The sequence below is a fragment of the Peromyscus californicus genome, unplaced genomic scaffold, assembly GCF_007827085.1.
Source record: "Peromyscus californicus insignis strain IS unplaced genomic scaffold, ASM782708v3 Scaffold_9__1_contigs__length_137607984, whole genome shotgun sequence".
NCBI lineage: Eukaryota > Metazoa > Chordata > Mammalia > Rodentia > Cricetidae > Peromyscus > Peromyscus californicus.
This window is the reverse complement of record NW_026294617.1, coordinates 112,502,962-112,529,388: the sequence shown is the minus strand read 5'-3', so window position 1 is coordinate 112,529,388 and position 26,427 is coordinate 112,502,962. Positions and strand designations below refer to the sequence as shown.

Here is a 26,427-nt window from a genome sequence, read left to right as displayed (position 1 = left end):
TCTGTGATGTTTAACATATCGAAACTTCCACATATCTTCTGGATATGGCATGGCTATTGCATTTATGAGCACATAGTAATTATGGCTGACTGCACAAAACCTGTACAAGATGTGACCCTTCAACCTGTATGGGGAGGGACTCATGAGTGCCACCCACCCACACAAGCAACTGGCCATTAATGGTTGCTAGGGAAGCGAGGGGTCATTTCTCCAAATCCCTGGAAGACTGGCTAAGGTAGTGCTGGCTTCATCTCCCTCTGTCCACCTTCTCAAAGCTATCAAGCTCGAGGTATGCCAAATAGACATCTTGTAAGCCAGTGCCCACATCAGAGTCGGTATCCCAGAGAACTCCAGCTGCATGGATGTTGGGGGGAAAAAAAAACAGGATGAATTTGCATATGTTAAGTCACATAGTCTTAAAAGTAACCCAAATGGGGGGTGGGACCAAAATATTCCCAACTTACAGAGAAGAAAATTGAGGCTCAGAGAGCTCAACTTGGTTGTGACTAAGGTGCTTCCGAGTTTATAACCAGATATTTAGCTCCTAGGGCATAATTTTATTAGGACAAGAAGATAAATAATGATTGAGTCCATCAGTAGGGATTTGGTATAAGATTAAATAAAATGTCAGTGATTAAGAGATTTTTTGTTTTCCTTTTTTTTTATTTATTTATTTTGATTTTATGTGCATTGGTGTTTTGCCATGAGTCTCAGATCCCCTGAAACTGGAGTTACAGACAGTTGTGAGCTGCCATGTGGGTGCTGGGAATTGAACCCGGGTCCTCTGGAAGAGCAGCCAGTGCTCTCAACCATTGAGCCATCTCTCGAGCCCTCAATTTTTTTATTAATTTTTTTTCATTTATTTTACATCCCAACTGCAGCTTCTCCTCCACCCTTCTCCCATCCCCTCCCCCCACCTCCCTTCTCTCTGCCCCCCTCCCCAATCCACCCCTCCTCCACCTCTGTTCAGAAAGGCAGGCCTCCCATGGGTGTCAACAAAACATAGCATATCAAGTTGAGGTAGGACTAAGCTACTCTCCTTGTATTAAGGCTGGGCAAGGCAATCCAGTATGAGAAATTGTAGCTAGAGTTTTCCTGCCTGGCCCACAGTCAGGACAAATCTCTGTCACCCGCCAGTCCCACAGCCGCTCAGACCCAACCAAGTAAACACAGAGACTTATATTGCTTACAAACTGTATGGCCATGGCAGGCTTCTTGCTAACTGTTCTTATATCTTAAATTAATCCATTTCTATAAATCTATACCTTGCCACATGGCTCGTGGCTTACCGGCATCTTCACATGCTGCTTGTCATGGTGGCGGCTGGCAGTGTCTCTCTGACTCAGCCTTCCACTTCCCAGAATTCTCCTCTCTCCTTGTCCCGCCTATACTTCCTGCCTGGCCACTAGCCAATCAGTGTTTTATTTATACAGAATGATATCCACAGCAAGAAATAGGTTCCTGAAAGCCAGCCAAAGCATTAGGGACAGATCCCAATCCCACTGCCAGGAGTCCCACAAGCAGCTCAAACCACTTGACCATCCCACATTATGCAGACCATAGGCTTGTCCCATGGGGGCTCCCTAGCTGTCAGCTCATAGTCTGTGGGCTCCCATGAACAGGCCAGTTGTTTCTATGGGTTCCCTTGTGATGATCCTGACCCCCCTGGTTGTACAATCCTTCCTCCCACTGCTCAACGGGATTCCTCAGGCTCAGCCCAGTGTTTGGCTGTGGATCTCTGCATCTGATTCCATCAGTTCCTGGACAAAGGTTCTCCATGACAATTGGGATAGTTATGAATCTGGAGAAGGCCAGTTCAGGCTACCTATCCACCATTGCTAGGAGTCTTAGCTGGGGTCATCCTTAGAGACTGATGTGAGTTTCTCTTACAACAGGTTTCTACCTGACCCCGAAATGTCACCCCCTTTCCAGTCATCTCTTTCATTACTCTCCCCTTCCATCCACCCCACAACCTGATCCCTCATGTTCCCATCCCCATCTGCAGATTTACCCAGGAGATCTCTTCTATTTCCCCTTCCCCGGGAAATACATGTGTCCCCCTTTGGGCCCTCCTTGTTACCTAGTCTAAGGATAACTATTTAATAAACCAATATCCCAAGTGGCTTAATTACCAATTAATCTGAGTCCTTCCCTATCAGAATTTCCAGATGTATGAAAATTTAAACTGTAAGAATATTAGACATACTACCAATCATGGATAAATAATCTGGAAGTCAAGAGGCCCTTTTAAGCAAGACTTTATTCTGTGGTATAAAAACAATCTTAGAGTGCATCACAAATAAATGGAAACTTGTTAAAAAGAAAATTCTATCTTCTATTATATTACCATTTCTCTGTCCTGACACACCCCTGTTATTCTGAGTTTTGAAAACTATAAAATGAAAAAGCACTTTTCTAGTGTTCCTTAGTACTTCTTGGAACAACCTTGCCTCCATTCCTTAGCCAGGTCCTCTCTGCGGCTGTTAGCTGCTGTGTCCCACAGCATAATGTCGATACCCACCCCACTGAGAGAGAGAGACCATCTCTTCCTGAGTCTAGGCCACCTGTGGCAGGGCAGTAAAGATGCAGAGTGACTTCCAAACTTAGGTCCCAACTTCTGCCAGCCTCCCTGGGCGTTCTGGAACTCAGCTACCACGTTCAGAGGGAGCCAAGCACCCACATAGAGAAGCTCCGCACCAGTGTTCAGCCAACAGCCTTATTAACCAAGATCCCAGCCAATGCCAGGCAAGCCAACCTCTCAGCTGCCAAGTGACCCTGCCTGGCCTTTGGGCTATCTCAGCAGACGCAGCCCATGATAGAACCAGGCTGTTTTGCTGTTCTGCTCAAATGACAGGTTTGAAAGCAAATTAAATGCTAGTGAGGGTTTTAAGCCCTGGGTGTAGAGTGGATGGCAGGTTTCTTGTGAGACGTGAGACAGTTCTCCTACCAGAAGTTCAGCATTAAAAGATACTGACTTAAGACAGGCAACGGTGGTGCACGCCTTTAATCCCAGCACTCGAAAGCAGAGGTAGGCAGATCTCTGAGTTTGAGGCCAGCCTGGTCTGCAGAGCGAGTTCCATGATAGCCAGGGTTACACAGAGAAAACCTGTCTCAGAAAGCAAAAAATAAATAAATGAATAGATAGATAGATGATAGATAGATAGATAGATAGATAGATAGATAGATAGATAGATACACAAGAGACACCAACCAGACTGCCCACGCCAATATAGAAAATAGCATTTCTATTCTTTAATAAGCAATTTTGGCTCCCTTTGTTCCAGAAACTTCTCCTTCCTACCCGGGTCTCTATGCTAGTTTGTAGGAAGGCAGCCAGCACTGGCTGCCTCCCAATGGAAGGAGAGTCCACTTTTGTGCCAGCAGATGGGGATAAATACCAGAGGCAGTGTAGGTGATCAGGTGGGAAGCTAGAATGGCCTGAAACAAGCTTGCCCTGAGAGCCTGTCTCACAGCAGGCCGCCACTCAAAAATAGCTTCCTCAGAACTTCAGTCAGCCTTTGAGGTTTCTGTACTCTGCAGGCATAACCCAGACCTTTTCAGGATCCGCAGCCTTTCTTCTTCAGCAGAAGGAAGCCCTGCCGTTGTTCATTTACCCACCTGGGTCCCCTGCCGTAGCTCTCGGCAACACAGACATTGCGGTCACCAGCACAGAGTACAGACCCAAAGCCTGGTAAGTCTTAGCAGAGAAAAGCGAAGGGGAAGGAGCCAGCCAGAGTGAGCAGCTTTACACAGCAGCCCCTTTCAATCAAGAATTACTAATCATTCTCAACCCGTTTCTGATACAGAAACAAAGCTCCATTTTGGCCCACCCCAGATTTAAATCCTGGTCTGACCAACCCCAAAGACTATCTTTGAGGATGGTTGGGGTCTTTGATGAAAAACTAGCTTGTGTTTATAAAAATGTGTACAGCTCTGTGCAAAGATGGAGTCATCATGTATCGACCCATACCCAAAGTGAGCTGAGAATATCACCAAAAAGACATATTGCTTGCTTAAAACCATTACCAACAAGCTAAGATGCATATGCATGAATTATTCATGAGCTAGAGGCCACTGTACCTTTCTTCTTCCTATTTTGTGCTTTCCAGGAAATTTTTCTTTCTGACGTACACTTCCCCTGGTAATGGATGTGGGGAGACACAGGAGTCAAAATGGGGTGAAACAAAAATTGTGTTTATTTCCTTCAATAGCACAGAACTTAGGGGTGGGAAAGATCTTAAGGTTACCTATTCAGATGCTAGGGGTGTGGCAGAGTTCACAGCTGTTCCTATAACACTGCTTGAAAGATGTCAGGCTGGCAGACCTTAATATATTAATTTCTTCAGGAAGCTATGGCCCATAGGGATCCCACCCAAAGGAAAGAAGAGGCGAGTTGGTCGGTCGATCAGTCGCTGTCTGCAGAGAGCTGGCATGGCCTTGACAGCCACGGGAAAGAAACCGTGGAGATTTTGTTTATTCTCTCCAGGTCAGAAGCCTAGCAGACAAGGCAAGAGTCCCTGCTCCAGTCTTCCACTCAGAACCGTAGCAGAGCTGGGGCTGAAAACACAAAGCTGGAAAGGAAACATCTCCCACCGGGAAAGGCTGAACGTTGATGCCGGTACCAAGTCCCAAATTGTTAGGTCTGTTTTATGGGGAAAGAGACGTTTTTCTGCATTTCAAAACCATTTTGTAAAGCCAGGCTTGTGGCACATGTTTGTAATCCCAATGCTCAGGAGGCTGAGACAGGAGGATTACCATCATTTGAGGCAACTTAAACTACAGTGAGATCCTGTTTCAAAAGCAGATGATGATGATGGTGATGATGATGATTTTGAAGTTCACCTTCCCTTTCCCAAAGCAACAGTGTACAACTTAAGTTACAGTATAACTCAAAGATTTGAAGGAGAAGCTTCATAGCATGGATGATTTTGTTCTACAGCACACTTGTTTATCTCCATGTTCCTTACGCATTTGAAATAAATTTCTTTCTGTGATTTGGGAACAACTATCTTGTTGTTGTTGTTGTTGTTGTTGTTGTTGTTGTTGTTGTTTTGAAACAGGGTTTCTCTGTGTAGCTTTGGAGCCTGTCCTGGAACTCGCTCTATAGACCAGGCTGGCCTCGAACTCACAAAGATCCGCATGCCTCTGCCTCCTGAGTGCTGGGATTAAAGGTGTGCGCCACCACCACCTGGCTGGAAACAACTATCTTACAAAACTAAGCAAGTATCTTTAAACGTGAGTGCTTCCACCTAAAAATATTTCCAAATACTGATTTCTGTGACACTCTGAGGTAAACGGAGGGGTTACACTTCGGGTCACAGTCCGCAGGACGTATGTGCTGCTCTCTGGTCCTTCTGTGAAGAGAGAGAGCCAGACCAACTTCACTTCACGGTTTGGGTCTCAGCGGTGCTCTTTAGCCAATCAGAGTGCAGGGCTGCCTTGAAGGACAAATCAATCACATGGTTGTGCCAGAAGGAGCCGCTTGCCAGTCAGGGGCATTGAAGGACAGTACCCACAGCTGGCCAAACAGCTAGAAGGGAGCAGTCCACCAAACTAACTCAGCTAAGAACACTAAAACTAGGGAGAGTTCCCAGGACAGGGCAGGAGGTGTCTTAAGAGTACTTGCTCATCTTCCTTCCTTCACCCTTTCTCCTTCCGGCCCCTTCCCTCTGGCTTGGGAGCCCCCAGGTGCTTGTTTCTCAACACTGCCTGGCCTTACTTCCTGGGGTGCATCTTCCTTCAGCAAGTACTTAGCCCTCCAAAACCCACCCATACTCCGCCTATGCTCCACCCACACTAATACAGAATCCTGCCTCCCAACAGCAGCACAGGCAGACCCAGACAGGCCAATAGGACCAAACGGAACAGCTCTGTGAAGTCCTGCTGCAGCCTCCCAGGCAGGCGTTGCCACCAAAGCTAGTAATGACCCCTTCCTGGGGCTCCACAGCCCCTGCACCTCTCCATCACTGCCTGGGACACAGTAGCGGTACCACCATCCACCCAGGAGTGAGGACTGTGTGGGCTCCCCAAGTATTTGTGTGAACCACTCAGATCTATGCAAAGACATCCCTACAAGCCTTCCCACCCCAGTTTTGACCCCTTGAAGGTCACAGTCACCATTTGGCTCTGCTTTCCCCACCCTCCAGCCAAAAGCCTATAGTGACTGGGGCACAGCATATGCGCAGAGCATGCGGGCCAGCCGCCGTGGTGGCTCTGAAAGGCACCAGGGCTCCTTAAGGCTGCAGAGAGGAGCGAATGCCATCCCTTCCCACAGGCCGTGCCACATGCTGCCACGCAGCGGCTGACGGTCACGTCTTTTCTTTTGTCGCGGAGACTTTCTCTGTAACTCATCGAACTTCTCCCCTCATCTATTCCAGAGGCTTTGCGTCAAGTTTCCATAGAGTCACAGTAATTAAATTTCCATTAGGAATCATTCAGGGCTGGCAAGGTGGCTCTGCTCGGAAAGGCAATGGCTGCACAAGCCTGGCAAGCTGAGGGATCCCCAGAACCCACAAAAGGGTGGAAGGTGAGAACCGACTCCACAAAGTTGTCCTCAGACCTCCAGACACCACACACGCACACGCGCACGCGCACATGCACGCACTTTAAAAATCACTCAGCTGCTACCTTTTTGCCAGGGTAGCAGGATGGACAGAGATGAAGTAAAGTTGCTCTACGCGTTGGAACCTTGTGACCCAGCCCTGCTGTTGCCTCTCTCTGTTTGCCAGGAGCCTGGAAAGAAGCTGGAGCTCAGCTAAGAGATCTGCAGCCTCCTTGCTTCTCAATCCCCTCCCCCGACCTTCTCCTCCCAGCCCCGCCCCCGTCCGGTCCTTCTTGCCCTTTCTCGCTCTTCCTTCTCTGTTGCATTCTTTCTTCCTTTCTCTCTTTTCCTCTTCCTGTCTCTCGCTTTCTCTTTCTCTCTCCCCTTCTCTTCTCTCTTTCTCTTTCACACTCTTTCTCTTCCTATCTTCTTCTCCCTCTCTCTCCACCTTTCACTCTTCATTTCTCACTGCTACCTTCCTTTCAAAACAGTCGCCCATGCACACACTCCAGTGCAGTGGCAGCTAGCTCCCACCGGCTCTTCCCCCGCCCCCCGCCTTAGAGCAACAGGGTGCCGAACCCCCCAGGGAGCTTGCTGAAAGCCAGGCCCTGGCCAGCTGCCTCCCAGCAGCCTCATTTCCTGTGCATAGGAGATAAGTAGCCTCTGTGGGCAGCTGCTGAGCCCTGCACAGTCACCCGGCAGGGCCCCGCCTCCTGCAGCTCTTTTGTTTTTCTCTTGATAAAACTGGACCCAGCCATACCAAAAAAGGAGGAGGGTGGATTTGAAATGTATTCATCTTTCCGCTTTTTCAACTCAGGTCATAGAGCTGGGGTCATCCCCATCCCCAACCCTTGGTAGTAAAGCTTTAAATGCCTTTTTCACTTTAGCCCAGAGACTCCCTAGGCCTGATGGCTTCCACAGTCTTTTGCTGAACAGTAACAGCAAGGCAGCATTTACTGTGAGCTGATCCCTGCTGGCACTGGACAGGCTGATCCCACTTAATTCACAGTGATGCTATGAAATACTTGTTATTATTGACCACGGTCTGTAAGATAAGGAAATTAAAGCTTGGATGTTACGTGACTAATTCAAGATTAACACATGTTGGAGTTAGATGATGTTGCATCCAGGCATGGGCAATGGGTGACCCAGCACTCCATGGTCGAGGGGAAGCCCGTGTGCCTACCCTGCCCTACACAAGACCTAGCTATGTGTGGGACCTCAAAGCTCAGGTGATTGTGAAGGTGATTTTGACTGATTATAAGTTAAGATTGCCTAGGAGCAAATTCACCAAATATAGGCTTTACAGTTTTTTGTTTTGTTTTGTTTTTCCCTATAGCATGAAGATCAGAGACAAATAAATCCATTATTTTGAATGAACTCTCCCTTATTAAATGTTACCAGGTCATTCAAATTTCTAGAGCACTTCTGGACTCCCATCTGCTAGCCAAATGGGCTCTGTGATTTCATCCAAACTTCCTATACGTGTGTCTTCAGGACAGCCAGTCAAGGTAGAATAACAGGGTGCTTGCTGCTTCCCTTGACTCTCCCTGGATCCCTGGGTGACACTGTCCAGGCTACTGATCCTGCCCAGATGCAGATATGCCCACCTCCCTAGACCTGTCCTGTGGCTTTCATGTGGAGGCAATAAGCATGATAGCTTACATTTGCTGTATTTGTGCTACCATTATCTATCATCTCATTTAGTATTCACAATTAACGTAGGAGGTGGGTTAAATTATACATATGCATATATGTATATATATTAAATTATACATGTATACATATTTACATATATATACATATACATATAAACCTAAGGCAGAGAAGGGCCAGGAAGATGGCTCAGCTGATAAAGTGCCTGCTGCTGATACATGAGGCTCTGCGTTTGGACCTCCATCATCCCCATAAGAGCCAAGCATAGTGGTACACATCTTTAACCTCAGAGTAGGGAGAGCAGTGGCAAGCAGATCCCCAAAGCTCATTGGCTGGCCAGCCTTGCTGAATCAGTGAGCTGCAGGTTCAGAGAAAGACCCTGTCTTAAAAAAATATAAGGTAGAGAGAGGTCAAGGAAGACATCTGACATTGACCTTTGGCCTCCACACACATGCACACTCACAAACATATACATATACCACACACACAAATAGAAAATATAGAAATTAAGGCACAGAAGGACTCAAAACCTGCTAGTATTGGCCCAGTATTCAAACACAAGTACCTAGTACATCTACAAGTACCTAGTGCATCTAACGCCAAAGCTCATTCCTTTACTTGAATCAGTTAGGATGACTGGTTCTCAAATCAGAAGACCTGACTGACTGCAAGTGGGTTAAACAAATGAGGCCTTTTTGGTATTCTAAGAAGACCCAAGTTCGAGGGTGGAGGGCTAGTCTAGCAGCTCTACACCATTGCTGTCCCTGTCAACACTGTTTCATCAACAGCTCTGAAGTGTCCAGTCCTCAAATAGATGTTTCTCAGTTACACCCAGTAGCAAGATTCACTTCCAGTATCTATTTATAAGGAATATTTTATGGGTATGAGTGTTTTGCCTGCCTGTATGACTGCACCCCTGCACACCTGGTGCCTGAGGTCAGAAGAGGGTGTCTGACCCTTGGCAGTTACAATGACAGATGACTGTGAGCCATCTTGTGGGTGCTGGGAATCATAGCCCAAGTCTTCTGGAAGGGCAACAAGTGCTCTCAACCGACAGAGCCATCTCTTCGGCCCCTCCAGTATCTCTTTTACCAGGCAGGAAAATCCTATCAAGATACCTACTTAGGTCACCTGCTTAACCATATACCACCCACTGACAAAGGGGAATATGCTTGGTATAACCAAGTATTCACTCCCTGGAGTTGGACACAGCCTCCTCCACAGAGCAGACAGTCTGGCTGTTGGCTGGCCAGTCAGTAATAAATAGCTGCTCCAACCCCTAGGAATGTATGCTGTCTCTCAGGACCCAATCAATTTTACCAAGGCCACAATAAATAAGGACAACAGAGTAATAAGAGGGTGCTCCCAAACATGTTAGAGGCAAGAACGAACGCCAGTTTGCAAATAGAAATGTCCCCCTTCCAGAGAGCTCTGGGTAATGTGTGTGTAGAATCTTGCTCACTGCCCAGCATGAGATGGCACAAGGGAACGTGCTAAATCTAGCTAAAGAGCCAAAAAATCAAGCTCCATTATCACTGCAAACTTTCCCTTTACGGCAGGACTGGCAGCCCTTATTTACAAACACAAGGGAGGATGTTTATCAAACATGAGACAGTGACGCAATGCCATTATTTCTGCAAAGCCCATTACTGTTGGACTCCTGCTCAAGGGCTCAAAGATGTCTTGGCAGGTTAGCCGACCCTCTGCTTGTACGACAGAACCTGGCCAGCTGATCTAGTATTCTTCCTTATGTATTAATTACAAAGAAAGCCTTTAGAGACCCATTCAAAACGTTTTCATTTTATCCTAAGTTTTCCAAAACAACTTTCCCAAAATGCTGGACAAGATGGCCTTATCGAAAGATTTCAAGTATGGGGCTCTTGGGGAAACTGACGCAGGTTGTCCTTTTGGATAAGAAGGCTATTAGAATAATGATTAGTTTACTGCTGATGAGGGTGAGGAAAAGATGCCCTCCTCCACCCCTTACGCCTGTCACCTGTGGTGGGCAAGGGAGCTGACCCTCCCCCTTACCAGTTGCAGCTCTTGGGAAAGTGGGACCTGCACCTCACCTGTTTCAGGTCTTTATCACTTTAAGAATTTGGCAAACATGCTTTCATTTCTACAGTTCACCTTCATTCCAAAAGAAAACAACATCATTCTGCTTAATTTGCAAGTGACTTCCCAGGTGTGACATCTCATCATAAAAAGTCCAGTAATAAGGCAGAGAGAAAAAGAATTACAGTGAATAGGAATGAGAAAGTTACTACTTGTATTGTTCTCTGGGACTGGGAGGACCCAACCCTGTGCAGTGTGACCTGGCCATCCATGCACTCTCCCTGGAATACACTTTGCAAGGTTCTATCAGTGAGACCTGCCCCTGCTGTTTCTACCTTGTCTACTATTCCCATAAACACTAAGGAGCAACAGAACTCAGAAACCCAAACCCACGAGTAAGCACATCAGACTCCACTACAGCAAACATGGTTAAAAAAAAAAAAAAAAAACCACTGTAGCTTGAGTTTTCCTGCCTGGCCCACAGTCAGGACAAATCTCTCTCACCTGCCAGTCCCACAGCCGTCAGACCCAACCAAGTAAACACAGAGACTTATATTGCTTACAAACTGTATGGCCATGGCAGGCTTCTTGCTAACTGTTCTTACAGCTTAAATTAATCCATTTCCATTAATCTGTACCTTGCCACGTGGCTCGTGGCTTACCGGCATCTTCACATGCTGTTTGTCATCATGGCGGCTGGCAGTGTCTCTCTGACTCAGCCTTCCACTTCCCAGCTTTATTCTCCTCCTTGTCCCACCTACACTTCCTGCCTAGCCAATGGCCAATCAGTGTTTTATTTATTGACCAATCAGCAACACATTTGCCATACAGACCATCCCACAGCACTTCCCCCCTTTTTTTTTCAAAAAGGAAGGTTTTAACCTTAACAAAGTAAAATTACATATAATTTGGGAATTTGGGCGTAGCTTCTCTTACTACTTCCTGCTGGAGGGGGGTGCTGTATCTTATGGGGATACAAAGAAAATTTTAGGATTATGGAATAGTCCATGAGACTGTATTGTCTGAGCCAGTTGCCTTCAAACCATTCTGGATGTTGGATCATCTGGGCCATGGTGTCATCGGAAACCTTTCAGGGGGTCTTGGCTGGTCAAACCTGATGTATCTTAATCTTGAAAAATCCATAGCCTTTGGCTTTCTGTGGGAACAAAAGCAGAGTCTCCTTTCCAAAGCAACATATCCTTACATCCAAATTTTGAAGTCATGGTATCTTTAAAATATACATATTGGTTTAACTCAACATCTTTTATGATCAAATGTTTCTCTACAGTTAAAAATCCCAAAGACAACACAATCCAGATTCTCTGTGTAATATCCATTTTTACGTGGCTTATTTTTTATACTACCTTTACTGTCTCTTTAAAGACTTTATTTTTTAAAACTATGTATTTGTTTCTATAACTGTATATATCACCTTTTTTGTCTCTTTCAAGCCTACGTATCTTTTACACACATTGTAAACTATTACATCTGAATCTGTCTTATTGTGAATCTATTGCCTTAAACTGCAGCATCTGTGGCTGCTGGCTCCGCCCACCTCAGCTTCCCAACATGGCTACGTTTACCACCAGCTCTGAGAGCTATCGTGGGTCTATGCTTTTATCCAAGCAGCGTGTAGTCCAGAAACCTCTTTTTTTGTTTTGTACCTGCAAAGGCTAAATCCACCTTGCAGCTTAATGCATGAGGCCACTTGCAGAGGCCTCATTCCCGCCATACTGCAGGTCGAGCATGCACGCTAGGAACCCACCAGTAGCTCAAACCAGCAGCTGCTGCTCATTTGAGAGAGACAATTAGGAAGCTGTTTTTAGCTCCATTTTAGAATCTTTTTTCTCAGTTTTTAGGTGTAAACTCTTGCCCCACGTTGGGCGCCAAATGTAGATGTAACCAACCGTCTTATTAAATAAGAAACACAGAGCCGATTCAGAGAAGAAAGTCAAGAGGTCAGAGCTAAGAGCCTCACCCTTCCTGCTTCAGCGATCCTCTTCAGTCAAGAGAGCTCTCCAAAAGGGACCTACTTCCTGTGTGTATGTCTTTATATAGTCTAGCTGTTCTGCCTTCTCATTGGTTATAAACCCAAACATGTGACTGCCTCGTCACTGCCTGAATGTACCGCCCTCCAGGTCCTTAAAGGCGTGCGCCACCGCCGCCACACACTTGCTATGGCTCTAATAGCTCTGACCCTCAGGCAACTTTATTTATTAAAATACAATTAAAATCACATTTCAGTACAAGCAAAATACCACCACAAAACACACCTGTCCAGATCGTGCACAGGCTCTCTGGAAGAACTCTGGCTACTGCCACTCCCTAACAGTATTCATACCACGTGCGGACAAAGAAAACTGAAGTTACTACCCAAGGTCCTACAGCTAAATAGCCTCAGAATGTGGGTTTGAATTATGAGAAGTGTGGCTAGCAGCCCTGCTGTCTCTGCAGCCACATCTTTGAGCTAAATTATTTCACTTATTCTGCAAAAATAAAATAAGAGGGGCTGACTACTGATTCCATTTTACCACAAGAATAGAGAATACAGAAGTTCAGCCACTTCATTCGTGTTGCAGAATTGATTTGAGGATAAACCCAATGTAAACATCATGAGGTGTGGCCAACATTGTGATATGTTGTTGTCATCTGCAAAATTCGCACTAGAGAACCATGCAATGAGTTCCTCCAAAAAAGCCTCATGATTTTTAAAAGTATGTGCATGCGTATCTATGCATGTTTGGGAATGCATGTCATTTATGTGCAGGTACCTACAAAGGCCAGAAGAGGGTATCAGATCCCTTTGACCTGAAGGTACAGGCAGTTGAGAGATGTCTAACATGAGCTCTGGGAACCCACCTCTGGTCCTCTGGAAGAACAGCAAGTTCTCTTAACTTTCAAGCCATCTCTCTATTCCCGGTGGACTAGAGAGCTCTTTTCTCTGGCAATAATAACCACACACTTCGTCTTCAGTAGGTAGCATTTCACAGTGCTATTACCCCAGAACCTCCACATTTGGTTCCACACATTTCAAGTTAAGTGATTTTACACTGTGTGCTGGGTACATCTCTCCCACACGACACAGACTGGATATGGCTGCTAGTCTATTCACTTCAAAGTCCACTTCACAGACTTCTCATATGGAATCCACCCAGTTAATGAAGAGCCAGGTCCTCTGTTGCCCTCAGCAAGGTGGAGTCCTTGAGCAGCCTCACGTGTGTGTGTGTGTGTGTGTGTGTGTGTGTGTGAGAGAGAGAGAGAGAGAGAGAGAGAGAGAGAGAGAGAGAGAGAGAGAGAGAGAGAGAGAGACTGTGTGTGTTTTTGTGTGTCTGTAAAATGAGGAAACCCTTGGGTATTGAAGAAAAGCGCTAAACAACCTGTAGTATTTATCTTCTTTTCGGGGATCTTCAGTCTAGTGCTCTTCAGTTTTAAAAACAAAACTATTACTTAATGAGTCTCAGATAGCAATAAAAACACTCATCACCTGTCCATTCCACTAAGGAATTATGAACACTTTCCAGTAATCTTGGTTTATATTCTTCAAATTCTCTCATTTATCAAGCAGAAATGAATGGTCAGTGCAGCCTTGCACACAATGGAATGTTTATTAAATGGTGAAACAGAGTGCAGATGAACTATCAAGTTGTCAATCAATTTGTATAAACTATGGCTTTTTATATAATTTTAAACATATAGAAAGTACAAAAGTAGTACAAAAAAGTCTGCAAACCTGTACCCAAATTAGCTACCTATCAACATTTTTTGCTACTTCCACACCAGAGTAGATGAGTTTAAATGTAGCTCATATCTTTTGATTAGAAAGCTCACCAGAATCAGTGTTAGCCTAATGGTCACATGAAAGCTTAGAGCCAATACAGGGGAAAAATTCTACAGTGTAATCAGGGCCAGCCTTGAACTTGTGATTCTCCTGCCTCTGCTTCCAGAGTGCTAGGACTACAGGAAGGTACCAGCACAACCAGTCTATACTGCTCTTCAAAGAAAGATCACTCTCTTGGTCTTTTAATAATGAACTATACGAAAAAAGGAATCCTACCTCAAGATGGTAACCAAATGACAACCTTCAAGCCCCTCCACTGTCTACCAACAACAATCAATATGGCTGCCATCTAACAGTTTCTCTTGTAACTATTGTAATCTCTATTGTACTGAGCTCCCATTTCCTCTGGCAATAATAACTTCACACTCTGTCTTCAGTGGGTAGAATTTTACACTGTTCTAAAAGGCCTACATTACCTCCACATTTAGTTCCATGCATACTGTCAGGTCACAATCTAGTGGTTCCCCAAAAGATCATCGAGTTATCTAACTCTTCTTCATTGTGTTTTAGCTGTGGAACAAAGTCCTAAAAACACAATCCTGGGAGATTCAAGAACATCTGGGCATGACCTTGTCTAAGGGCACCACCTGGGTGATGAGCCATCTTTGAAAGTATTCACTGTACAAACTGGAAGAGTGAACAGTCAGTGCACACCAGCTAGCAGATGTGCCGTGGCTTCTTTAGCTCTGGCGGCCCTTCTTTCCAGCCACGCTTTAGAAAGGCCTCATTCCCAGTGTCCACTGAAATACCGTCCATGTCTCTTCAGTAGATATCTGCCAGGGAGGTCACACTGAAAGCCTGCTGCAGCTCACTCTTGCTAGTGAGCTTCCAAGGGTAAAACAGTACAGAACGCATCTTCTCAATCATGAGGAAGCCATTGTCACTAAATCTCCCTGGGATGCTTCCTACATCCAACCAAACAAAGGGAGCGATGGCAGAAGTTTTCAGGTCAAACACAAACAAATCACCCTTCTGAGAGATGTCAACCTGAAAAAATAAAAAAGATAAGGGCGGTGAAGGGCAAGAAAGAACTGCAGCCTACATTTATGTCTGCAGACATTTATGTGGGCCCAATAAAACCTGCATTTCCAGCCCTTGGTCTGAACTGCAAAGTCATATATTCTGTGCAGCTTATGACACTTGACAACATCTGGGAAATGATTTAGGTCTGTGGAAAATTACCAAATTGTCGTCTCGAGCCAAGGAAATGCATAAATGCCAATTTTGAAGGAAAATATCTCTAGAGAAGCTGAAAGCGTTATATCCTTACAAACCTTCATTAGAACACCAAGAAAGAGGTGTTCAGCATTTTGGTGGCTTCAGTGACTTTTAAAGGACTAGAACTGGACCTAGCGGCAGACCTTAGCCACAGAGCTTCTAGACTCAGGTATGAAGTTATATCTTATTCCCAAATCATGGCACCTTCTCTTCCAATGGAAACCCCAATGTAGACACAGGCAGGCTGATCAATGGCTTACCCCACTTACCCAGGTCAGGAGGCACTGGCTACTATTGCTGCAAGGCCAAGGTGAAAAGAGGCACCAGGGCCAAGCTCTCTCTGATGCCTGCTTTGAAGAAAAATGTCACAACTCTGTACACCTTACAGCAGAGCTGGGGATTGAGCTCGAACTCCCGGTTCACAGAGATACATACAATAAGTACCCCTGACAAAAACAACTAATCAACATTATTAGAAGAACAAGTCTCACTGATACACTAACGAAATAGAACAAGAAGCCCTTCTGCTGTTTTACCCCAATTATCATGAAGTAACCAAAGCTTAGCTAAGCAAGAATAAACAAATAATTTCTTTTTAAATTAAGTCTTTTAGGTGTGTGTGTATATGCATGCATGTGTTCATGTATGTATGCACACACACACACACACAGCTGAGCACACTGAGGTCACAGATAAAGGTCAAGTACCCTTCTAAATTGCCTATCCACTTTATTTTTTTGAGACAGGGTATATTCAGACTTTTTGGTGAGGACTGCTAGCTCAACAATAATGGCATGGAGACTTATTATTAATTATAAAAGGTTGGCCGATAGCTTAGGCTTGTTACTAACTAGCTCTTACAACTTAAATTAACCCATTTTTATCAATCTACTTTTTGTCTCATGGCTTAATTACCGTTACTCTGTACTGCCCATGCTGCTTCCTCTCCAGGCTGGAGACCCCCTTCTTCTTCTTCTTCTTCCCAGCATCCTGTGTGCCTGAAAATCGTGCCTAGCTATTGGCCATTCAGCTATTATTAAACCAATCAAAATGACACATCTTCACAGTGTACAAAAAGATTATTCCATAACTGTGGGGGGCCAGCTGGGAGACCAGCTCCCACATTTTACCTCAGGGTACTCTTGAGGAGTGAGGGATAAGAGATTTAGATAGAAGGATAGAGGGAAGAGAAACAGATAGAAACACAGGATAGCCTTGGGAGGGCCTGGATCCTCATCCACCAACCCATTCTGTCTCTTCTAAAGGGCTATATATAGGAATGCCAAGAGATGAAGCAAAAGACCTCCCCCTAGCTCAGCCAAGTGTAGACCCTTCCAATCACCTAGAAACTATGCACAGGGTCAAGCAATCCTCTAATGCAGCTCTGCTGGGTAAAACAAACTCAAATCTCACTAGGAAACCTTTGTGGGCCTCCACACACAGCAACAAGGTCTTTCACCAAGGCTAGAGCTCTCCAATTCAGCTAGGCTGGCTGGCAAGCAAGCCCCAGGAGTCTTCCCTGTCTCTGCCTCTCCAGTGCTGGGATTACAGGAACAAGCTGCCACAACTGGCTTTCGACTTGGTTTCTGGGGATCAAGCTCAGGTCCTCATGCTTGCTGGCACCTTATCAACTGAGCCATCTCCCCAACAACAACAAACCAAATTGATTTCCAAGTCCTAAGTTGATAGAGTGTGAATGGGTGCGTTATTCAGTTGTCTTTGCTATGGTGGCACCTTGAAGGCTCTTCTGTGTCTGTGATAAAACACTATGCCCAAAATAACATACAGGAGAGTGTTAAGATTCCATGAGGGCAGAGCAGAGGCCTGCCAGCAAGCAGCCAACACAGCAGCAGAAACAGAAGCAGAGGCACAAAGCGTGGAGAACAAACTGGAAGTGTCCTGAGGCTTTAAAGTCTCAAAGCCCGCCTCCAGTGACACGCTTCCTCCGAGAAGGCTGCGCCTCTGAAACCTCCCCAAATAGATTCACCACCAGGGAACCAAAAGTTCCAACAGGCAAGCTTTAATGTTCTCATTAAACCGCCACAGGTCATTTCTCTGCTTTGCTGTTTAAAAAAAAAAAATGACATAAGCATATGCCAACCTTCTTATCTCCATTCTACCTCAGTGTTTCCCGAGCACTTAGACTTGGTTGCGTGAATATGTCACTATTAATTTGGAAAGAAGGTATGTTTGTTTCAACTTCTTTTGAAAAAAAATTAGGTGTTTTTATATTATCATTTCTCAAGCCAATTTTAAAAAATCTCAATCAAGTAAACTGTGTAACAAATTTAAATTTGACTGAAATAGAGACGGAAACTTTCTAGAAAAGTACTGTCAGGTTTTACATGGAGGAAGAAGAGGAAGGAGGGCTGGAGAGATGGCTCAGAGGTTAAGAGCACTGGCTTCTCTTCCAGAGGTCCTGAGTTCAATTCCCAGCAACCACATGATGGCTCACAACCATCTATAATGAGATCTGGTGCCCTCTTTTGGGCAGAACACTGTACACATAATAAATACATCTCTCTTTTTTTAAAAAAAAAAAAATGAGGAAGGAAAGGTATTCAATCAGCTAGACAGGTGCCAAGTTTACCAGTTGCATCATTTTGAGAAAAACATATCCTGATTATCCTTTTTTTTTCCCCTTTGCCAATTATAAAGAGATTCAGGGATTAAGTGACTTTGAAGCTGTGACTCAAAGGCAGCAAAGTGATTAATAAACTTAAAGAGTCAAAACTGGAGTGACTCGGCCCACCCCAAGGCTTCCTGGGCCACAGAACATGGAGCCTGCTGCCCAGCCCTCGGTGGACTGCTTTCTTACTGGCAAAACAAGATCACAGCACTTCAGAGAAGCTGGGGAAGCCAGAGCTTAAGCAGCAGCACCCCTAGAGCACAGCCTGGAACCCAGTGGAGATGCAATCTGTGTAGGTGGTTTATGCCACCTCACTCCACCATACCGGCCTCATCAGGGGAAGGTGACAGGAAAGCACAGGTGGCAGAAACCGATTACACACAAATCCTGAAGCAGAAATAAAGATTACTTAGTCTTAGCATCCAGCAGGAGGAGAGGAGCCATCCTCAGGGCTCAGGTTACGAGCACTAAGAGGGAAGTGGGAGATGACCAGGACACAGCTTGCTGGCCCCAGAGAAGGAACACCCCATCAGCCACTAGAACCCCAGACTTACAGTGATGTTGGCCCTGACCAGCCCTTTGGCATCCTTCAGGGAGGACAGGAAATGATAGTTGGTTGGGCTGAAGAGGTCACTGTCAGTTGAGAGGTGGAAGGAAATCACACAGGTTTCCCTCGTACAACCCCAACATCTCTTCAGCAGTTCCAGCACCGGCTTCTTGTAGAGAACCACAGCCTTCCCAGCTCTAATCACAGTAGGTGAAGTCACAAGAGAGCACAAAGGCTCCAGGGATCTCCAGCTGTAGAGCCTCACCTAGGGACGAAAGAATGACAACGGACATTCTCGCTTACGGCTTTGTTTGTCTAATTAGAGAGTAATATTGGCCCAAGAGCAGAGCAGCAGAACTGGTTGACTGTAAACCCTGAGTTCTCATCCCAGCCCTTAAGCTCTAGCCATGTCATTAATTACTCCGCTTCCCAGAATCCATTTCGTCATGAGGAGCACTCCATTGAAAACTCTACTGCCTGTCATGAGAACTGAAAATGGTAACAGCCCATTGTCAGCCCAGGACCCAGGAAGCCCATGGCTGGCTTTCTACAGCCAGGGCCTATTTCTAGAGTTAGCGGCATCATCTAAACTGTAGACCTCCATGGGTCTCTAAGTCTTTCTTCTTACTTGAACTTAAGACACGGTTTATTTTTCTATATACCTATTTCAGATAGTTTTACTGATTGCAGCCTTACCACACCCTTTACACTACTTCTTTTGTGAAATTTGGACTGGTACCAGCTTCTCACAGTTATAATCTTACATTTACTTAGCACTTTGAAGTTTACACAGTTCCTCATGTAATTCTTCTATTCATTTTTTTTTTTTTTTGGGTCATCTAAAGGAGACAGACTAGTATTATCTGACAGTTGAAGGAACTGAATCCCCAAGACGATAACAGCTTTGCTCAGGTTATGTAATACATAGCAGATGTTAGCCTGAACACTGTATGCCTACACAGCCCGGCTTATGCTACAAACACTAGAAGCATTCTGATATGGCCCCAAGAGAATTCCAAACAATTAAAGAAGGCATCTAAAAGTCCCCCTCAGCCTTAGACACACACACACACACACACACACACACACTCCAAGTAACTCACGGTGAGCTGTGTGTTGTAGTCTCTGTGAAGATCTGACACACCGTAGACATAAAACACTCCTTTATCTTCAAAACCGACCGGCAGCAGCGGAGCAAAGAATCGCCGAGCAAAGTAATGCAGCATTTTCCATTTTCCTCCATACTCTGAAAATAGTCAAGAGAGGCACCGGGAGCGAGCGGTCAGGCCAGGCTCCGTGTGCGTAGCCAGCATGGCTGGCCAGAACTTTTTTTTTTTTTTTTCCGGTACAGGGCTTCTCTGTGTAGCTTTGATGCCTGTCCTGGAATTCACTCTGTAGACCAGGCTGGCCTCGAACTCACAAAATTTCTGCCTGCCTCTGCCTCCCGAGTGCTGGGATCAAAGGCGTGCGCCACCACCGCCCGGCTTGTCAGAACTTTGTGAAGCACACATGTGAGGGAGTCTGTATTAGGGGGGACTCAGGTGTGCTGGGTGCTCTGCACAACAATTCTGGAGACTGTTTGACATCAGCCTCACAACATTAGAAAGATGAAGGCAGGTAGTAACTACTTATTTCCCACAGGAAGAAAGAGGGAAGTACTTGAATGGAACATGCTGGGGGCAGTATCTCGAGCCTAGATTTTTACCTCAAGATAGCTCTTTCTCAGAGGTAATCTTGCTTCCAGAAGTTCAGTACATCAATGCTCTTCTGATTCCTTGTTTGTGTGTCTTGTTTAATACAAGATCCAGGCTAGACTTAAACCCTGGATCTTCCAACTTTTAGCCTCCTGCACATTGGAATTACAAGGTACACCAGTGTGCTGGCTACCATTGTTCTTTTTTACTACACACACATAAAGGAGAAAAATCATCAGCACCAGGAGTGGATGCTTGTTGCTAATTTTCATTCATAAGAAATATCTAGACTGGTCTCCTTTCCCACAGGTACAAAATCTCCTAAGCAAAGCAAAACAGCCACTATACAAAAATGGCTTTCAGAGTCAGACTAAACACCCAGATCCATGGCAATTAATAATACCTCCTCAAATACAATGCAAAATTGTCAAGCCTTTGTAGAATTCCATGCCGCATTCAGATGTCCAGCAGGCTAAACCTCCTGTACTGATTATATTTGAATTGTTGTTAAAAATACCACGACCAAAAGCAACTTACAAAAGGAAGGTTTTGTTTTGGCTTAAGGTTCCAGAAAGAGAGTCTAGAGTGCAGGAATGGCATGTCATGGTGGCAGGAGCTGACTGGTCACATTTTAGCTACACACAGGAAGCAGAGAGAAGAAGCAGGAAGTGGGACAAGGCTATAAACCCTGTAAGCCCCACCTCCAATGACATACTTCCCCTATCAAGGTTACTCCTCCTAAAGGTTCTGTAACCTCCCCACACAGTGCTGCTAACAGGAGACACTTCTCATTCAAACCACCACAGCTCCACACTCAATCTTTTATTATCTTTCTCTCTCAATATCTGTTGGAGAATGAAGATTCTCCCTGATAAAGAAACATTTCTGGAGGCTGGAAGACAAAGAGAATAAGGTGGGAAAAACCTTCTCAAGGAAGTTGATGTATAAAGTAAATTTTAATTTTGCTAAAATAGGGAGTGAACTTTCTAGAAAATATTGTTAGCTACTATTTGGAGGAGGGAGAAATGATGTAAAGATTTTAATTAACTAAACAGATAACAATTTTTCCAGCTGCACAATTTTTAGAAAAACATCCAGATTGTCCATTTTTTCTTGTCAATTATAAAGCAATTTGGTGACTAAGCCACTTCAAAGCAATAAATCAAAGACAGTGGACTGATTAATAGGCTGTACTTAAACAAAACTGGAGTGATTCAGTCAGTCTCCGATGCTTTCTGGGCCACAGGACATTGAGCTTGCTGCCTAACCTCCACGGGCTGCTTTCTTACTTAAAACCAGATCACAGCACTCCAGGGATGCTGTGCTGTAGGGCACCTAGGACAGAGCCTGGAGCACATTGGCCCACAGCCGTCTCCACAGGAGAGACAGAGACCGGGAGGATGCTAACGCAATGTGCCGTGCAAGCTGTGGAGGCAGAAGAAAGATAAAAACCAAAGTCTTCCAAGGTTTGCAAAATTCCAAGTCTTAACATTTTATTCCCAATGGTTCCCGCTTTCTGAAAACAGCAGTTGGTGGGAGCAGCGGAGTATGGAGAGGCCAGTCCCATGGGTTTCTCCTGGGCAAGTTTTCTGCGAGTGGGAGATGGCTCCTGGGATAACTACAGTCTCATGTATGACCACCACCAGAGTGGGGAGACTGCAAGATGGCCACATACATCACTCTTTCACCTCACAGCATCCCATTGTTTCCTCTTCTGGAGGTCAGAGACCCATTATGACTCCTTCAGTTTTTAAAGGTACAAAAATAGATGAAGACACAAACTCCATTCCGGTCACATAACCATTGCTAGTTGAAATGGTTCAGCTGGCAACCTTTCCGACTTGCATTTCTGACCCACTACCTTTTCCAAAACACAAACAGAGCCTATAACGGGGATTTTATAGACTTAAGTCAGAGTCAGCGAATAAGGACACTTTGACATATACATGAACCAATCTTCTGCTTGGCAGAATTCTCCCACACAGAACAAGATCAACCCTCTTAAATAAGTTAAATGCAATGCAATGGGGACTGGGGAGATGGCTCCGTTGGTAAATTGCTTGCCATGCAAGTTCAGATGCTCAGCACCCACGTAAAAGCCTGGGCACACCAGCATACCCGGCACTGGGAAGGCAGCGACTGGGGTTCCTCAGGACTTGCTGGCTGACCAGCCTCGCTGAATCCATGAGCTCAAGAGCTCTAGGTTCAATGAAAAAAACACACTCACACACTCACACACTCACCAGCTCACATGCAGACGCACACAGACACCACTCCACCTCACATCACACCTGGGATCTCTGTACCTGAACACACGCCTCACCAGGCTGCCTTGGCCAGCATAGCAGGGCTCATGGAAAGACTCGTAGGGGCAGCTGGGTGAGGAGTTCATAGAAGGTTCAGGGAATAGCCTCTTTGGCCCAGCTCTCCTTGGGGTAATCTGATTCTTCAGGCTCTGTGCTTTCCCAGTCCCTCTCCACACAGGCATTGATTTCTCTCACACAAAGAAACACTTACCAAGAGAGGCCCAGGAAGGAGCCTGCCAGATATCATTCAGCTGCCAATAAAGAGCCCCCATGGTGTGGCCTTTTCCATCCACTATCTCGCTGCGGCTGCGCATGTAGAATTCAGTTTCTGTTTTGACACACTGGGCCTGCATCACCTGATGCGAGAGGTGTTCACACATAGGTGTTATTGTTTGATGGAGGCTGTCTAGATTTCAGAAATTACAGGTTTGAGGTGGTTTGTTTGTTTTCTTGCTCATTTTTTAGAGTAAATTGGATAAACTAGAGTTGGACTAGCAGTGGGGATAGGTTATTTTTATTAAATCTAGAGCTAGAGAGAAATCTAGGCATGAGAGAAACTGTTGTCTACAACAGTGGGTTGGAGGAAGGGGCTTGTTTGTTTGTTTGTTTGTTTGTTATAACAGCAGGTGACAAAGGAAATGGGATGGTATAAAAGCCAGTAATGATGCAGGCAATGACAGAAAACAAAAGCTATTATTCCAGAACAAATCCTGTATATGGCCAAACATCAGGTTGTTTTGCAACAGCAGATTTTACAAATACATTCATAGCTTTAAAAAGAAAAGAAAATTTTTTTTAGAAAAAAAACTGTAAGAAAAACAACATTGTTGTTACGAGTAAATTATCCAATCTCTGTTTTCTAATTACACTAACTTTTCACATCATGGCTTTTGATAATTAACCTACAATTTCTTATGATTCTCACTTCTTCATGAGAGCGGGACAGATGGTATTATACCAATAAAGAGCAGCTAGTTCTTGTTCAAGAGGCAGGCCCTTAGTTCCCGCCATCATCTCTGGAAAGTCGCTCCTGCGTATTGCTGCTCTTACTGACACTGTACCTGTGGCCTTAGCTGGAGTTCTGCTCAGGAGGGGCTCATGGGTGGCCAGAGAGCCTGGAGAGATGGTCAGAGCAAGATTTCACTCAGAGAACAGGGAGGCCTTAGAACAAGGTGTAACCCCAGAAAGGGAAAAAGAAACATTCCTAGACACTAGAAAACTAAGTGCAGATCACTTCTATAAACAACAACTCTCAGATGAAGAAAGACCTTTTAGACAGTGGTAGGCTGGATGGGGAGGAAGGAACAATGAGGTTACTGCTCGCGTGAGTCAGACACACATTTCCGGAAGGGTGAAGTCACGGCCATCCAATAAATAGTGAGTATTGATGGTACACATTATATGTTCGTGATGTTTTAAACCTCTTATCCAAGCAAAAAAGAGGATATATCCTACCCTCGTGGCATTTCCTGCCTTGCATAGAAGATAGGCCAATGAGATGAGCCTCTGTGGTACAGCAAATGGGCTTAGTAGAAAAATAAGGGCTGTCTTAAGAGAATAAAGCAGAACCTTCCAGCTAGAGAGAACAATGTCTGTGTGTGTGTGTGTGTGTGTGTGTGTGTGTGTGTGTGTGTGTGTGTGTGTGCATGTGCATGCCTGTGTGTGGACTGGCTGAGAACAGAAGGCAGGCTAAGGTGGTCTGATCAGAGAAGGCCTGGGGCAGTGGGAGAACCTGGTAGAAATTCAAATCCTGACTAGAGAAGCCATGGAAAGCATGTATCCTAAAAGCTACTGAAGTCCTGGGATGCTACCAGGCGAAAGAGGAATGCAGCCATCTTACACTTCCAAAATGCCACTAGGATTTCTGAGCAGAGAAGGGGCAAGGGCAGGCTAGAAGGATCTAGGGAGACACCCACAGAGTTGGTGAAGCTTCTATTAAAGCTGTTTGTTGAGCTGCTGAAGACACAGCCATCTCATTCTGAGCCAGCTTGCTGAGACCACAGCAATGACAGCCAGAAGTATGCCACAGGACAGTTTAAAAAAAAAAAAATCTCTGCAGCAAGCAGCCTGGTGACAGCTCAGAATGGCCAGTGGACACTTGGAATGTGTTAGTCTAAATATATCTCAGAGGGGGTGAAATAAAACAATAGACCAAAGGATTTTTCTGTCAGTCAAGCTAATCTGCAATTCGACTCAGGATCTCTAGCCAAGTTCCTTGTTAAAAACAAAAACAAAAACAAAACAAAACAAAAAAACCCCAAAAAACAAAAAAAACATTCTTGTCTGAACTAAACAGAGCAGGATTTATCTGCTTTGAGAGCTTGATACCTATGCAGAGAGAATCTGGGTCCCTGGAGTAAGCATCTGCATGTGTATTGAGTTACTGTACCAAATCAACTTAGTAGAGCAATTTCTGTGAAGAGATGCAGCCAAGAAGTGCAATCTTAGTGGAGATAGATGGGGAGGGCGTGTCGGGTCTGGGGTCTGCACTAAATATCTGTCTACGCTCAGCTGATGCCTCAGGGATAGGGAGATGGCCCAGCGGAGAAAGCATGTGCCATGCAAACGTGAGGACTGAAGGTCGGATCCCTGGTGCCCAGGTCAAGGCGGGAAGGTGTGTCAGCTGCCGGTAATCCTAGCACTGGGGAACAGAAACGGGGGATCTCCAAAGCCAGCTGAAGCTGGTAAGCTATGGGTTTAGCAAGAGACCTGTGTCGATAAAGTAGACAGCAATGGAGGAAAACACAATGTCAACTTCAGTCACGCACACACATACACCCACATACACAGGAACACACATACATACATGCATACCACACACACATGAACACACACAAAATAAAAAGATTTAACCTTTCATCAGCATAGAAAGTAACCCATTTGGTTTCAAGATTTCCTAATAATATCTAAATCTACTTAAATCACTGAATCTCCAAATAATGCCTTTACAACCTCGCCACATGTGATCTGTGGGGACAATACCAATTAATGCCCCTGCCAATGTAGCTCACACATCCAATGCTCTGACTGACTAGAAATCTCTTCTCACCCTGAGATTCGTGAATCACTCATTGCTTCAGGGACTATGTATGAAGGGTTCACCAGCGGTACAGGAAGTCTCCATTATGCCTCTGAGAAACAACTCAAGATCCCAAACACCCAGGACCCAAAGTATCCCCAAAGGCTGGATCGACCATTCCTCACATACCAACGAGGTTAAGAAGCATGGGACACTCTGAGAATAGCTGGAGACCAGAGTCAGCCTCAATTCATGAGTTCCAGTGTGGAAGAAGTGGACCATTCGAGGCAGCTGGGGTAGAAGCTACACTCCTTAGATCTAGATTTATAAATTAAGGTGATTAAGAGAAAGGCAAACACCAGGATGATGCGTAATCCCAGGCACCGCCACATGCCAAGGTGAGTAGAGAAATCACCTATTTCAGGCGGAGACAAAACTTTCCGGACAAAGCTATGAAATACTGAAAAGGAGTGACTTATGCTTGATTGACTACAAAACGAGTCACAGCTAGGTGTTTTTCCTTACAGCTTTGATGGACCTAACATGCCTTTTCCTTTTATGTAGGAGAAATCAGTTTTTATTTTTCAGGCAGAAGAAAAAAAAAATCTAACGAGGTCCAAATTGTTCACCTGACTCTAAACACTTTTCAATCTCATTAGCATATGTTACAATTCAAAAATCTTTATTTTTTAATTTTTATTAGGTTTATTCATTTTATTCTGTGTGTGAGTGTTTTGCTTGCATGTATGCGCATGCGCCTCCTGCATGCTTGATGCCTGTAGAAGTCAGAGAGGGTAGCAGATCTCCTGGAACTGGAGTTACAGATGGTTGTGAACCACCATGTGGGTGCTGGCAATCAAACCCAGGTCCTCTGCAAGAGCAACAAGTGCTCTTAACTGCTGAGCCACTTCTCCACCCCCTGGT

General features: G+C 45.0%; 1 protein-coding gene and 1 long non-coding RNA gene across 2 annotated transcripts in view; both read right to left on the bottom strand.

Moving 5' to 3' along the window:
- Nucleotides 1-4,173: 4,173 nt before the first annotated feature.
- On the bottom strand, nucleotides 4,174-6,762 carry LOC128105622 (uncharacterized). Its single transcript, XR_008216423.1, has 2 exons — nucleotides 6,628-6,762; nucleotides 4,174-5,438 (listed from the first exon to the last, which is right to left on the bottom strand). It is a non-coding gene; the product is annotated as an uncharacterized LOC128105622 (long non-coding RNA).
- Nucleotides 6,763-13,834: 7,072 nt separating this feature from the next.
- Nucleotides 13,835-26,427, bottom strand: part of Manba (mannosidase beta) — a 90,078-nt gene continuing 77,485 nt past the window's right edge. The window contains exons 14-17 of the mRNA XM_052730996.1: nucleotides 22,696-22,840; nucleotides 19,588-19,730; nucleotides 18,492-18,749; nucleotides 13,835-15,077 (exon numbers count right to left, since the gene is read on the bottom strand). Coding sequence (XP_052586956.1) covers nucleotides 14,853-15,077; nucleotides 18,492-18,749; nucleotides 19,588-19,730; nucleotides 22,696-22,840 — 771 coding nt within the window. The 3' untranslated portion in view covers nucleotides 13,835-14,852. The remainder of the gene's footprint in view (nucleotides 15,078-18,491; nucleotides 18,750-19,587; nucleotides 19,731-22,695; nucleotides 22,841-26,427) is intronic.